Here is a 15,940-nt window from a genome sequence, read left to right as displayed (position 1 = left end):
AAAATCTGAAACTCTGCATAAGACCATGCAAATAGTACAGCTAAGTATGCACCCTTCTAGTGAAACATATTAATTTTAAATTGGTCTGGATTCTGCAAATTGATTCATCCATGGATTCACAGGCATGGATGCACAATCCCTGTGCAGAGGCTTGTGGACAGCAAAATTAGTATGATGGCTTACTATGAACATGTGTTCAATCTATACACAATTTTTACAGGTGTAGTACTGAAAAGACATTATACTGAAAAATTATTACTGAAATCACTTTCAAAAACAGATTTTCATTAATATTCTTTCTTAAATAGTTCTAAATATCATTTATAAATACTGTAAAGAACAATATTTACAACAAAATTGAAAGATTTTAACTGATATCCCTTGTATGATTGCATATCAAAGGGTTTGTTTTGAGATTCTTGACAGATGACTGTGTTAATCTATTTCTGGACACGCTCAACAGTAACATTAATGAAATCAGAACAGGTGTCAACAGATTGCAAAATTCAGCTAGAAAGAGTTCAATAGCTTGAATTTTTAATTTGTTTAGTAAGTACCCTAATAATCCTGCACCTTCATCCCCCAAAATAAATCTAAGAACAAAAATACAAACCCTACACAAACAAAAGCACAACAAAACTGAAAACAACCAAATAAAAGAAATCAAAACCACCTAATGTTTGAAGAGTACATATGGATGAAGACTTTGAGGTCATTTAAATATTTTTGGAAGTTTTACACAATGATTTTTGCTCAAAGTCACCATTTAAATAAACAAAAATTACTATGTATCACATAATCATTTAAATATAACAAAAGCACTTATAATTTGAACAGGAGCCTTCTATTTAAAAAACACTGTTTTAAAGATTTTGGAGATGTTGGCATTATATTTTAAATTAAATTATGATGAAGAGAGTATTTTCTTGACTACATGACAGATACTTACACAAAAAATGGCATCAGCTGAATAAGAGTCTCTTTTTTTGGATTGGCTGTGAATTCTGGCACAGTTTGAATAATTTTGTTCATTACATTCCTTAGGTAATTTTGTAGCTGCTTGCGTCGCTCTTCTACAAACTTTGCATCCTAAAGATAGAAAGGGAAAAATATAAACAACACAAGGAATATGTTTTTCAATTCTACAATGTAACTAAACAGTCCTAAAAAACATAAAATTTTATCTTTTGATAATCTATGTTTATTATGTCTATAGAAATATGTTGGCAATATGTAAAAATCCCTTGATCTTCCTTCTTAGAGATAAAGGAAAATCATGCAACCTAATAAAAACCTGTTTCACAAAAATATCCACTGACAGGATGCCGAATTCTCTCCTTGGCAGAGTATCTCTTCTATGGACCGGAATGCTTTTCTCCATAAAATACTACAATCTTAGAAAGGCAGTGCATAACAGCAGCGACATAACAATTTATGTGATTTCTTTTGAGATCCAGAATTACCCAGCCTTCACAGAATGAAATATTGACTTATTCCCACAATTTCTTCACAATCCATACTTTTCAGATGTTGGGTACACAAACTCCAGAATGGATTAATATTTCTCCAGCTTTTTTATGTTAATAATTTATTATTTTGTGGTGGAGTTTCCCTATAGTAGATTGCTTTTTTAAAGACTATATCACAGTTCTCATAAAAACATTTTACTGAAGTTCCTATAGATTGCAGGATTTTATACTGTATTGGCCCCAATAAATAAAATAATTCCATAAACTCCATATTCTGCTGAGGGATTTACAAATTAGAAGTCTAGCAACCAGCACAACACCATGCATCCTGTAACTTACATCTAGCTTAAACTTCTTCCTATAAGGGATCGCAATTACAGCAAACTATAATATAAAGTGTACACTAACATTAAGACTGCAATAGGTTTACAATGAAATCAGGTGCTGGCTGATTTGCACTACAGGCAGCATGCTGTATCTCAGAAATGCAGGCATTTTGATCACCTGGTTTAAATGGCAGAGTATGTTCTTTAGGCACAAAGCCAAAACTATTATTAGAAAACTACAGCTCTCAAAGGAAGACTATTACTTAGAAGATGTGTCTATCCAACCTGTGTTATTTACCTGTGTAAGAAAAGCTGCTGAAACAAATTCTTGTTGCTTGCAAAAAAAATGACAACCCACCAGCAAAACACCATAAATCCATTTGACAACACTGAATAAATTCATTGTACTAAGAAGGTTTGAGTCATGCTGCCACACATGGGACGCGAATCTGAGTATTATTCCTTCCTTAGGTAAAATCGACTATCTCATCGTCAAAGCAGGGATGCTCCTTTGAATTCAGGAGGACTTCTGTAGAGTTCCTAGAACCTTTATTGTCATTTGGTTATGTTCTTATCTCTCATTAGAAGTTACCAGGAACAGTAATATTTTTAGGAGACAAGAAAATGAGAAGAGATTCTGAATAACATTTCTCAAAGTAGTAATTTAAATTCATAGAATTAAAAATAAATAAATAAATAAAAATCAACCTATGTTAAGTAAGGTACATTTGCAAATACAGGCAACCAATTCTCCATACTAAAAATAGCCTAATTTTTAATAATTTAAGGAATTCTTTTCTGCTCTTGTCTTTTGGCATGTGATTACTTAATAACATGTAATTGTAATTACTGTAACATTTATAATTGCTGAAGACATTCATACTTACAGGTTTCAAAAACTTAGGCAGTGCTTGTGTTGTTTAATTAAGTTTACAAGATTTCGAAGTATATACAAATTCAGTTTTTTGGTTTCTAGATATGAACTTACACAGATGTCCAGCTGTGTTTCGCATTCCAGTTTTAGATTAACACATGTAATAATAAAAAGATCAGCGTGAAAAATAAAAAAACTCTATGTATTATATGCTTTTCTATATCTTTTTTATCAGTCACATTGGTTTTCAGCAACATACACACACTACACACACAAGTTGTGTAGCAGGTGATTCTAGTGTTGATTGATTTACTGATAAATGAAAAAATGAAGTCTGAAAACTCTCAGAAACTGATACTTCATTAAAAAACAAGGCTGCATTGTTGACACTTCATGCAATCCACTCTGCAGAGTCACTCACCCAGTACTCCACAACTGAGTACAGTTACTACTCAAATGGAACAGAGCAACAGCTTGCTCTGTGCCCCGCTGCACTGACGAAGTCTGGACAAATGTGTGGAACAGAAGTCTATACAAGCTGTTGGGAAACGTTAAAGCAAAAATTTTAATATGTGGTGACAGATATTAGAATAAAATGGAATGCTAATAATAAATGAAAGTGTAGTGCAATACTAATTAACTAGTTCGATAACATAAATTTTAATATTTTTCCCCTTTTTACTAAGATTTTTTTTTTCCTACTGGATTCTCTGACAAGGAACAGCCTTGTCTTCCCATCTTTTCACTCAAAGGATTTAAAGTATCACATCAGAAGGGAAACTAATTTGCTACCATAAGCTGCGTGAGGCAGAAGGCAAGAAATTGTGGCACATAGGAGATCTCAGTGAAGAGGAAAGAGGTTGTGGAACAGCTTTGGTTCTGAAAGATTTAACCACATGAGCAGTGGTGATGTTTGGCACGTGAGACCATTTCAATCATGGAGTAATCCTCTCCCTCAGTCTTACTCGACTGTGTGTAACGGAGGAAGGAGGAGCATTGCTTCGTTCTACGAGGCCGCTCCTAGTGCAGGCACAGCCGCAGCTTAGAGCCCTTCCAAAGAACTGGCCTCACCCCCACTACACTTCCTCTTTCTCACTTCATCACTTCTACTGATCTCCATATTTAAAGTATGAAGTTTTTTTGGTCACAAATCCTCAACAACAGTATTTTCAGTCAAATCATTTAAATTATGTTAAAACTCCGCTCTTAAGCAGAGGCTGCATTCTTTCAGTATGACTCCTGTACTGCACGTGTATTTAAATAAATACATCTTCTTTCACAGGCAGGACACTTTGTTAAAAACACAGGAGCAAAATGCTGAATGTAGGAACTTTCTGTCCCTTATGCTATTGTAAAGAATCTCATTAGCTACAGTTAATAATGGCACAAAGGAGTTTTCTAATTAAGACTGCCAGAACATGCCTGGGGAATGCATTTTTGCTGTTTACAGCCGATCAAATTAGTGTTTATAATATAGCTATTTTTCTGCCATTCATCAAGCGAAATACAGAAAAATCTCAGAAATTAAACTCAGCCTGAGAACAGTTAAAAACGCTCTTCTAGCCTGATAAAAATTTGATCTCTGAAAAAACCACTGAGTGATCTACCATGAAATTCTGTACCATGCCCATTGTCCTCACCAGGAGTAATGTAAACCAAGGTCAAAATGATTCAGCTGCAGGTCTATACTTTATCATTAAACGTGCATTTTGCAACAGCAGGTTGGCTACTCAGAAGACTTATTTTACCACACAGTTGTTACTGCCAAGTTGTTGCAATAATAAAGAGGTTTTGCCACAAAATAGTAAATAGAAAAGCATAATTGGTTCAAAGCCTGGCCAAGTTATAGAGGTAACTGTTACCCTCTTTCCACTGGACTCAATTATCTACAACCAAAATCTAGTTAGTATTTTATATTCCAACCCCTAAACGATATTTCTATTTACAAGCAAAAAGTAAAGGGAAGAATTTGATTTGGATTTGTACCAGTGAAAAAACCCCACTTTTAGCACATATCTTTGGTGATTGTATGAGATTGTATCTGTCAGCAGAAATCTACATTTGCATATCCGTTTACACAAGAAACAGCAAAGATCTTCCCCTAAGATTCAATGTACAGATTTATGTAAGCTTGATATCAATGTACTTTGGGGACAAAGTAATTTTGTTAAAATTACAAGTATTTATGCTTTTGCAAAAAACCTTATGTTTTCACTGGTTAGATTATATAGTTTCATTTTTTAGGAAAATAAATGCATGTATGGGAAGTAACAGTACTAAATAAATGCACACTTTCAAGATCTCACTGAATAGATATGCTAACATAGTTGAAAAAGTAAACCTGCTCTCAAAAATATGGATGGATACTATTACAAAGATCAAAGTTATTTTCTGAAATTCAGGTGGAAAATGTATAGAAGAAATAGACTGTGTAAGATGGATAAACAGTAAGTCTTGTCTCTAACAAGGACAAAGAACTTGTGTCTTGAATCATCAAGCCAGTCATTTGACCACTTGGGACTAGAACCACAAAGATCTTTTCCTTGCCTCATAGATGCCTCTTTTTAATTGTAGGAATGCTTTATGAATTTTACCTGACTTTATTACATATATTGCTTTTTAAAAAAAAAAAAAAAAACAGCACTAGCAGGAGCTCTGGACAAAAAACCAGTAAGTTCTTTCAAATCTGGCTATAAAAATACATTTTAAATAATTGTGGCAGTAATTTTTTTTTTCCAGAAGCACATACCAAAAATGGCACTAAAACCAGCATTATACATATTTGGTTCCTGTACTTTCAAGAGCTGTAACTGTTTATACAACACAAATTATATATAATTTGAAATTGTTACAGAAAAAACACTGTTATATATTGTTTTTCTCCATTTTTATACAGAGCATAACAGATCCTTCCATAACCAAATTGGGAGCATATCTTCTAAAGCATTTTCCTAAGTCAGGCCCTAGACGCTTCCTACAAATCTTTCAATGAAGGTATTTGAACAACTGGCTTAAACCTTACTAACTTTAAAATCAAAAGGCAAGGCTAACTGTCCCCTTTCAGTTCTTCTAACTGGGTCCAGTGGTAGATCAAATGATCCCACCAAACTTGGAGAAATTTAACGCTTTACTATTACTTGTAAAACATCTCCTACTGTATTCATAATAAACCTAATCCCTGATCCCATGGCACTACAGAGGGCAAAAGAGTATTCAAGGGCAGCAGGTGCTCTGCTTTCAAGATTTGAGATTTCTTTTCAACTCAAAGATGAAGTCTTTGGAGACATATATCCTCAGTGTGAGGGATTATTTATGGACACCTACTATCGCTCTTTGTAATGATGCTGAAATTACCTTACTGTACTTGAAAAGCAGCTCCCATCTGACCAAAGAGAAAGCCTCACATATTCAGCACCACCTGATTAACAATCCATGAAAGCATCCATGCATAGAAAAGGAACTAGTACGTGCAGGGATACATTGCCTATAACCATAATCTATTGCCCTTCCTAATTGATTAAGAATCTCTCTCTCCCTGTTAAAAGAAAGGGATAGAGAGGGACTCGGTTACATAAAAAATATGGACAGGTTCTGATATACGTCTGTAGGGCATCTTGGCCAAATTTATCACCAATTTCTGCAGCGTAAACTTATTGTACACAAACTGTTAATTGAGACTCAACATACCAGCATTCACCTTCAATTTGTAGGCATATTTTCTGAACAAGAAAGCTGCTTCTGTTTCTGCACAAACTAATGTCAAAGTTATTTCCTAGCCCACAGTTCAAGAACACGTGCTTTTGATTACGAGTCCACAAAACTTCAGTTAACAAGCAAAACTGCTTCAGATGGGAGAAGCATCAAAACACATCTGGGAAAATATTTTTAATCTGAAATTAATGTCTCCCAAAATATTTTATGAAATTCTTACTGGCTGAGAATTTGCCAAGTTTCTGCCCACAGCAAAATGCTAATATCAAATTACAAATCTCTGAAAACGAGAACACATAATGGAAATCTTATAGACTCTCAACAGATATTAGAAGATGATGTAATGCTATAAAACTAAAAAGCAGAATCTGACGTACCATATTTTGTTACGCTGTTTTGCAGTTTTTCATTACAAGCCAAGTTCATTCCAACTTGCATTTTAAATTGTTTCACACAACTGTTGGTCTTTCATATACACTGTTAGTATGTAACAGATGGTAAAACATTGATATTCTTCATTATTAATGGGACAACTCACTTAAGATGTTTCAAATATTTTCCATGAGCTGTTGGAAATGATACAATTGCCATGGTTACCTGCCATGATTTAGGGACAGATAGAACACTTATATTCTGGGTTTGGTGCTGCTGCAATCAACATAAAATGCACTGCTTCTGGTGTTTTAACCATTTTTTATCATTTAACTAACCTCCTATTGTTAACGCTGGGGAAAAAAAACAAAACCAAAACCAAACAACAAAACAGCTCAGGGCTCAATCCAACTCAATTAAAATGAAAGGAAATATGGCTTTAGGACTTTAACGAGAGCTGTATCAGGCTCTGATACCACACAATGCATCCCACCCTAAATAACACCGACAATAGTGCTATTCAAAGATGACCCTGCAAACGCAGAAATAAACTCAGGTTATTCTAGTGTAGCCTAATATTTTTCACCACCTTGGTCAACCAGTCTTAGCCTAATTCTCATATCAGTCTTTACCCAATCATTAACCTGAAAATGAAGCTGGAAATCAGATGCTGAAATGGGAGCTAATTAAACATTTAATTGCTGAGTCATTCTCACTGTTTTGTCATTAAAAAATAGTTAGATACCAAGTATTAATTTTTATGGGCTAATTGACACCTTTGCAAAGGTCACAATACAACATGACATGAATACACCTGTCCTTCAGTAACTACTGCATCATGAAGCAGTTTTACAGATGTACAGCTTCCAATACTAAATATACCAAATACTACCATATTATATAAAAGTAATCTCAAAAATATTGAAACTAGATGAGCTCAGAATTTCCATCCTACTTGTATTGCCAGTTTCTGTATGGCAGAATCAGGCTAGCGTTATACAACAAAACAAGGATATACAATACATGAAATTTCCATTTTTCCCATCCCACTGTGAGATTTTTTCATACATTTACTGTTCAGTGGAACAAACAGGAATTTAAGAGGTTCAGATACAAAGAAGAAATCAAGGAACTGTCAGTTCTGAAATCTATCTATCTTTAAACAGAGATTTACTACATAACCGTGATTATTACTCTGTTTCTCTACTAAAATAGTTGATGCATTTCTATATCCAACAATGGCTTCATTTCAATCATATCAGAAAGTAATGCTTTAGATAAAGTCATTTGAAAAAGGAATTGCTGCAAAACCATTCAGCAGGAGACATGCTAAGGATGAGCTACGGTCCTGTCAGTGTCTTCAGTCTAGCACAAATTTATGTGGACAATTGCAACATTTTCATTAGCATTTCTAATTTTTTGAGACTTGAGGCATCTCCTGCAGTACTCCACAGAGCTGCTCAGCACAGCCTACCTGGTCAGTAAGGAAATGGTTGCTTGGCAGCTGTGCCAGCATTCTCAGGTCACCATTCTCTCTATGCCTCTCAAATACGGTTTTTATTCAAATGTTAATTTTTGAAAAAAGTCTTACCTTTTGAGTAAGAGGGTAGTTTATATATCACAGCATTATAGCTACAAAGATTTATAGTCATACTAAGGTTTTGTCTGTGCTTTCTTAGAGTACAAGTCCAGAGCACACTGTATGTTAACAGACACATGAAAGTGTGTAGTCCCCAGGCCCTATCAAAACAACAGACAATCCCATTTTGATAAATTCTTCCGCAGTGTAATAAATCTCAGTCAAACTATGTTTTGTACCTCTCTGAATTGGCTCAGACATTTATAGAATCCTGGAACCAAGTATATTTCTTAAGACACCTGGCATTTTCAAGCTAGCGATATCATCTATCCAAAAGGCTAAACTTTCTCAAAACCCTCTTTGAGAAAATGTGTTAAACATGAATAAATATATCAACAGAAAAAAAAGAAAGCTTGCAAATAAAACTAAAAATGATCTCTTTTTAGTGTTGTGTTTAATGCCACTGTTAGAAATAAGAAATCAATTGGTAACATTATGCTAACAAAATCCAGTGTCTTCTAAATATTTTGTTATTTAAAGACATAAAAGCCAAAAGTCAATTTGTCAACTGGTCAGGAATCAACTGTTCATTAAAATGCATCACTAGGAAAGTGCAGCCTATAGCAAGACCCCTAGGGCTTATTCTTTTCCTCAGCTATTGAACAGGGAAATTCTATTTCTGTTTTCGCCTCAGACCAAGTATTATCAGTCTACTCTTTATTTTTATTCAGGAGATTCTGGAAACTACGACAACAGTTCATGAAATTGAGATCCATTTTTTTCACTAACCTATATTACAGCAATAACCATCATCAATATTAGTTAAAATGTGTCTCAGTTCGGTGCTTCCCCCCAGCACTGCAGTTTTGTTTCTTAATTTCTTTCTTTTATCAGGTTTGAAAATGCCCTGAAGACCAATAAAGACAGACTCTAAATTTAACACAACAATAAAAAACCAACCCCAAACCCCTTTAGAAACATGGTACCTACAGTGCTTACAGTGTACAAGCTTATATATACAAGCTTACAGTGATGCCTTCCCTTAAAAATAAATAATAAAATAATTAAAAAAAAAACCAAAACCAGCAAAGAGTCAAACCCACAAACAGGTCAACGAAAATCTACAATTTCTCTTCTACCCTCGCAGAAGTGAAAGAAATTGCTTTCAAAATTCCCCACAAAATTTACTAACAGTTGTTTCTCTACCACATTTCAGGAAATATTTTCCCTTCCCAGTAAAAAACTTCAAGCAGAACTTATGCCACTTTTCTCTTGTTGGATGGTTCCAGCAAGTTAGGAGAGGGGATACTAAGAAAATACGGGTGGGTAAAGACTGCCACAGAACTGCTGAAAAGAGGACGGTTACAGGGAGCTCCACAACAGCCCAGAAAACACCCCCTTGGCCAACCTCCCCCTGCTAGAGCTGGCTGAGATTACAGCCATCTTGCTCAGTCTGCTGGTAACGAGCAGCATCTAAGACATCTGAAAGAGACCTGCAAGAAGCCTGCTAGCTTCTGGCTACTGTCTACATCTGTGGGCTAACAGTATCCAAATACATTTATTTGGAATGCTTTAATTCTAGCAAGTATAATTTTGAAAATAAATAAGTAAATAAATAAATAAATAAACAAACACAGCAGTTTACCAACCCAACTGCCAAGCCGTAGCTGGATACAAGATTATCTTTGAACTTAACTTGCACTCAAAAGGCTAGATGCTCCTTTAATAGAAATTTTTTTTAGATACACTCTGAGAGGACAATTCTGTTTTCCAAAACAAAAACTGAATGAATGAGGAATATTGATATCAAGTGCCGGTTATTCATACTGCCTTATTTTACATGGTACAATGAGGAAAACCAGATTTTTCATGCAGGAAGCATCTCCAGCATTTCACACGATCTGAAGTACTCAATATTTTGTTTTCTCCACTTTTAAAAAAATCAATATTAAATATTTTTAGTACTAGCAATTGCTCAAATAGCTGTAGAGCAAGTAAGATTAGAATTTGATGAAATTTATAAAACATAATATAAAGCATATTGATAGGTACAGAAAGACAGAAAAACATGGGTAAAAGTTCAAGCTCAGAGAAAGGAGCTTTTAGTTTTATTTCTGTAACGAGGTGTCCCTGCTGAGATCTCTCTGAAAGGAAATTTATTAATCCCAGTAACTTTGTAATTTAGCATCGCTATCACAATAAGAAATAAATTTAGAAAGTTATTTTTATATTTTCATTTTATACCAGGAGGCTACTAGAATACCTAAATGACGCATGAGTTGTTATAAAACTGCAATATTTTTATCTAGCAGGTGTCCAAGCAGCATGTAAATTACATTACTTTCTTTTTTTTCCCCCCATAACGTCATGATGTAAAAGTAACACCATCTGAACTGTTTCTATGGGCTCTATCGTCAAGAATTCGTTAGAATAAATCACTTCTCTTAAGTGATAGGATTACAAGACAGCAAAAATAAAAACACCTCTTAACAGGCAAAATTTTGTTTCGTAGATCCTAAATAGTCTGTGTTCCTTCTTCCTAAACTTGAACAGCAATTAATAAGTAATTTTTGTAACTTGAAAAGAAAAAGACTCGATACACTATTTTCATGAAATGTTACACTTGAGCACCAAATGAACATATTAATTCAGCGAGACATTCTGAAAGAGATGGAGAAGTACAAGTTGGCAAACTGTTTACCTGTTAAATTAAACCACCAAAATTGAAATATACTACTCTGCACTGTGTTAGCTTTAACCTTCATGCTGAGTTGCAGGTAACTCAGATGTTTCATACTACAGAACTTGAAGATGAAGCATTTGCTATAAAGTATTTGTCATATAAAACCCAACCATTTCCTACTGACTTATTTCTCTTCTCTTAGTCATATGACAAAAAAATGGAAATGAGGAAGAACTGAATGCTCTAAGTGCTGTATACATAAAATATCCACTGCAGTCTTTTCCAGTAGAAAACCCAGAGGGGATCTGGATTCAAAATCTGAAATACTCTGTAGTCCCCTTTAGTGTGCAGGTGACAGTGTCAGAAAAGAGGTGTGCTGTGACTAGAAATCTTAATGTATTATGCCAAGCGTGAAATTATTTTTATTTCTCTCTGTATGGTACTTCAATTAAGTTACCTATTTGAAAACTAGACTGTATTAATTTAATCTCAATGGCTATTTAAAGCGCATACTTCTTTAAGAATTGAACTTTCCAATTATGAAGTAACATAGCAAACTGAGAGGCCAAAGTTTCTTTTATGGTTTTAGAATGCCATAAAAACCCCCAGTGCTACAGAATTAAAACATGTGACTATACATATAAGAGTAATTTGAGTTCCCTTCCCGACTTGAACACAATGCAAATGGATCCCTTTCTTTTAATTTTAACCATACTACAGCATGGGCATGTCTGTCAAATGTATATTAACTACAGTTTTTCCTAAAACCCACAAGGCGAAGTAGAATATGAAAATAACTCAATATATTAGGTAAGTCCACTAAGAGGGTTGAAAATTAAAAACTACTTACTTTTAAAATCAAGAATAGTATAGAATTTAAGCATCTATATTACAACATCCAAAAATCAAATTAAGTAAGCATTAATGAAAGCAATCCTTAACTTCAAATTTTTAATATATAACTTAAGGATTTACATTTTCAAAGCTTTTCTCCTTTAATAAATGTATTCCAATTCTGAAAGAGCAGAGAGTCATCATTTTCTACTAATTCTACTTGAAGACATCGGATATCAAAGCTTTAATACTAAGAAATATTATTTAGTCCACTGCCCCAATGGCATTAGCTAGAAGTTTTGCTTTCTACGTCACAACTCCCTATGACAATATGACTCTGACAAACTAATCTGATAAAGGATAGTTTCTATGAGCTACTAAACCCCATAAAGTACAAAAGCACATGTATTTGTACTTCTGATTTCAATGCAAGCTAAACACATACTTAAGTTTTAGGACGTCCTGTAGTGCTCTGCTAAATCAGGACACAAAAGCACTCAAGCCTAAAATGAAATTACTTCCTTCGCTAAGAATCTTTATGGATCATCCTCTTTAAAACATTCCACATTTCTTCTGTTATTGCCTATGTACTAGTTAAACAGGAATTGTTACACTTCCTGTTTTAAAACATGTATTTCAAACGCTGTCAGTACATCAACCATTACAATCACATTTGCTATCATGGCAATAAAATATACATTGGACCTATGAATGCAACTTGTGAACTGATTTCTTTAAACCATGAACATGATTTTCCATGTCAGTCTAGAATTACTGGTAGTGTTTTTTATTAACGTTATGGTCTAGAATATTTATTGGAATAGTAATGAAGTTGGAAAAAGTACGAACTGAGGCCTTTCTCCAGATCTGAAAGAGGCAGGAAGTTTCATTCCTTGTTCCTGTCCCTCCTGAATGCTCATCTGTCAGTCAACAGTATCTCACACCTTCACTGGATCACAATAACCAAATACATAGCCTGTTAATGTATGTATACAAACTAGGTAATGTACTGCATAATGTAGTGAGCATAGGACAACAAACACTGAATTCTGAATTCATATTCTGTGTCACATAAATGTGACTGATAATAGCAAACACATAGGCCTTTTCTTGAGGAGGCAGAAATAGCTCTATTGAATTCATGTGAATAACCTTAAAAGAAAATTATGTAGCATCATGGTCTCTGAAAATTACTAGCAAAGTAAGTAGTTTTTTTCCTCAAACAGCTATCTCATCAAATCATTCACCTCTCTCCTCGGCCCAACCCAGTAGCAGCTACCCCCTCCTTCCCACAGGAAAATACTTCCACAAAAGTTAAAAAATCTTAAACACCAGAACTGTATCTTAGATACCTGGAGATACATGAGCACTTCATGCCACAGAGATAGTAGAAAACAAGTGAAAAAGAGGAAGCAGAGGAATCTTCATGGAAATGCACCGGTCTGGTGACCTCTGTCCCTAACCCAGAAAGGTTCCCCTCAGGGGAACCTCAAGGCCAGGTTACCACTCAACCAGGAACTCTGGAACATAACACAGGACAGCATCGCTTCCTTGAGATATCCATGATGAAAAGCCTTGCAGCCCTTTCCCATGCTTCCTCCTGCCAAACTCAACCTTATTCCTCTCGTGCTCCTTCTCTCTTATCCCTTTCCAAGAGGAGTTTAGTACTTCCATCATCTACTCTAAAAAGCAGCTTTAAAAGGCTACTTGTCTCGGAATAGACAGGCCCAAAATGGCAGATCAACTTTTTACGGTAAGGAAATACATAACAGGGGTTACACATCAATGGCATAATGTGAAACCTTTAAGAGCAAAAATATTAAAATTCCAACTCTAATTTGAAAGGCTTCAAATTACTTCACATATATACATATACACACAAAGAGCCAGACAACTCTTTACTTGATAAACTTTTAAAAAACAGCAAACATTATAAGCAAAAGATACAAGCTATAGTCTGTCATTTTTAATTTGCAATAAAATCTTTACCTTTTATACTTTTTAATCCTAAAATAGTTATCCTGCAGACTGTCTTAAATCTCTTCATTATCTTCAGCAACCAGCAAACAGACCAAACACTGATAAAAAAGCAGCTATGCTGGCAGGAAAAAAAAAAAAAAAAAAAATAACGGAAGACATCTGCACTGTTAGCACAAAGGCAGGACTCCCACTGACATAAATGGGAGAAAGATAAAGTCCCTGGTGAATAGAACTTGCAGAATTACCAGACACATTCCAGAAGCCAACTTCACGTATATCCTAAATGCTGTCTTTGATGTTGCCATATGCGTACATGTGTTTATATGTATATAAAAACAGATATATTTTAAGACACATACACAAAATATTTACAAACTTTTAAAATAATTATATACACAAAATCTACAATTTAGCTTAGTCACTGATAGGTGAGAGGGACACATTTACTTTGTTAAACTAACATTTAGGCATGAAACAAGCTACGGCTAGGGAAACAGCTCACAAACTTCAGTTGCACGGGCTAAGAGTGATGAATGATGATGCTTTCAACATTTTCTCCTAGACAGAAAACTTATTTTAGATTTCTGTATTGTTCCTTTTATGAACTTGAGGAGTCATGGCAAAGTCACTCTCTTCTAATCTCAGAAAAGCGCTGTGTATTCTTTCTATATGGGGTACCCAGTGTTTTAAAGGAAAGCAAGGGATATCATGCAGTCAAGTCAGCACTCAGTGGAAAGCTACCTTATTCAATTTCTACACACTTAGACAATCATTGAATTCACGTCTTCAGTGGACGCAAAGAAACATTTCTATTTTGATATGTCCTCTATTGGGACAGTACCCTTGCAAGAGGATACCTAATTAGGTGTTTACTCAGTTACTAAAATCTATTCTGTAAGCGTTATAATCTGCCCAATGCAGAAGTAGCAACTGAGATTTTAAGGACATTGCAATATTAAAAAAATTAGAATAATAGGTCCAGTAAAAATACGGAATAAAAGCTCCAGTAAACATTCACATATTATGACTTAACCATTAGTCTGAAAGCAACATTTTAAGAAGACAGAAACACAGCACCAACGAAGATTCAGAAGATAAATGTAACGGCTCATCTTAAATGAAAAAACAAAGCTGTATTTCTATGCAAAAGCATACAGGGATCTCTGCAATCAAGTATTATGATCGTATGAAGCTTCTCTTTATGACTTCACGTAACTCAGCACACTCTAGACCTAGAAACAAACCAGTCTTTTGGACGTTAGGAACCTGACAGGAAGGCAATAGTCACAAAGACTTAAACTGTGATAATGGAAGTATGAATTCAAAAGATCCAGAGTACCTGAAGAGCACATAAAAGGCAAAAATCTATTTCATGCAAGAAAACCATAGTTTGAAATTACAAGTCTTGGTATATACACCTACATATAAAATACTTAGCAAACCACAAACCAGGCTGATAGATGGGAAGTATGTTTTAAGATTACAAAAACAAACAGTTCAAGCGTTAAAAATGCAGATCAAATTTGTAAGTCTTAAATAAAATGTTCTGCAGTTTAAAAAAGAAGCACAATATACAAAGGAGGTATCAATTACAGCAAAACTCTCTTTCAATGCCACTAACATTTAGAATAAGCGTATCACCTTCATTAGCCTCATAGTACCAAACACAGTGGATTGAAGATACGCAATAAATAACATCATTCAGGTACAGACCTGAAGGATATAGAAGGACACACCATTTTCCAAAAGCTGTAAAAAAGTCATTTTTAGCCATACACACATGGAGGACTATGTTTTAGCAAGATGTTATTTGGGCATCTAATATCACTGAGGTTTTGTAAAGGATATGAAAACCATAGATTGATGTAAACTGAATAGAGATACTTTTGTTAGCAGAATTTACCTACTGAAACTGTTCTTTATGCACTGATTTAAGATTGTATTGATTAATCTAGAAATGGGAAGACAGCAGCAATTCTATTAAAAACAGTATCACTAATATCAGAGAGAAAATAATTCTATTGAAATCTAACAGCATACTTAAAAGAGAACATGCTTTGGTAGCTACTAAAGTTAAAGAAATACTGAAAAGGTAGTATTGACAGTATCTAT

The 15,940-nt window shown here is 34.5% G+C and overlaps 1 protein-coding gene across 7 annotated transcripts in view; it reads right to left on the bottom strand.

Annotated features, from left to right (window-relative positions):
* SNX29 (sorting nexin 29) overlaps positions 1–15,940 on the bottom strand; it is a 130,706-nt gene that overhangs the window by 32,082 nt on the left and 82,684 nt on the right. For 4 of the 7 annotated variants that reach the window (XR_008468167.1, XR_008468166.1, XM_054212575.1 and 1 more), the window contains exon 20: positions 950–1,089. Coding sequence is in view for 3 of the 7 variants with exons in the window: in XM_054212575.1 (XP_054068550.1) it covers positions 950–1,089 (140 nt within the window). In the remaining 4 variants the exon portion in view is untranslated. Of the gene's footprint in view, positions 1–949; positions 1,090–1,169; positions 2,371–3,090; positions 3,208–5,377; positions 13,947–15,940 lie in introns of those variants that run through there. The other 3 variants (XR_008468169.1, XR_008468168.1, XM_054212577.1) reach the window with 3 other exon arrangements.

The sequence above is a fragment of the Rissa tridactyla genome, chromosome 8, assembly GCF_028500815.1.
Source record: "Rissa tridactyla isolate bRisTri1 chromosome 8, bRisTri1.patW.cur.20221130, whole genome shotgun sequence".
Taxonomy (NCBI): Eukaryota; Metazoa; Chordata; class Aves; order Charadriiformes; family Laridae; genus Rissa; species Rissa tridactyla.
This window is presented reverse-complemented; position numbering and strand designations above follow the sequence as displayed.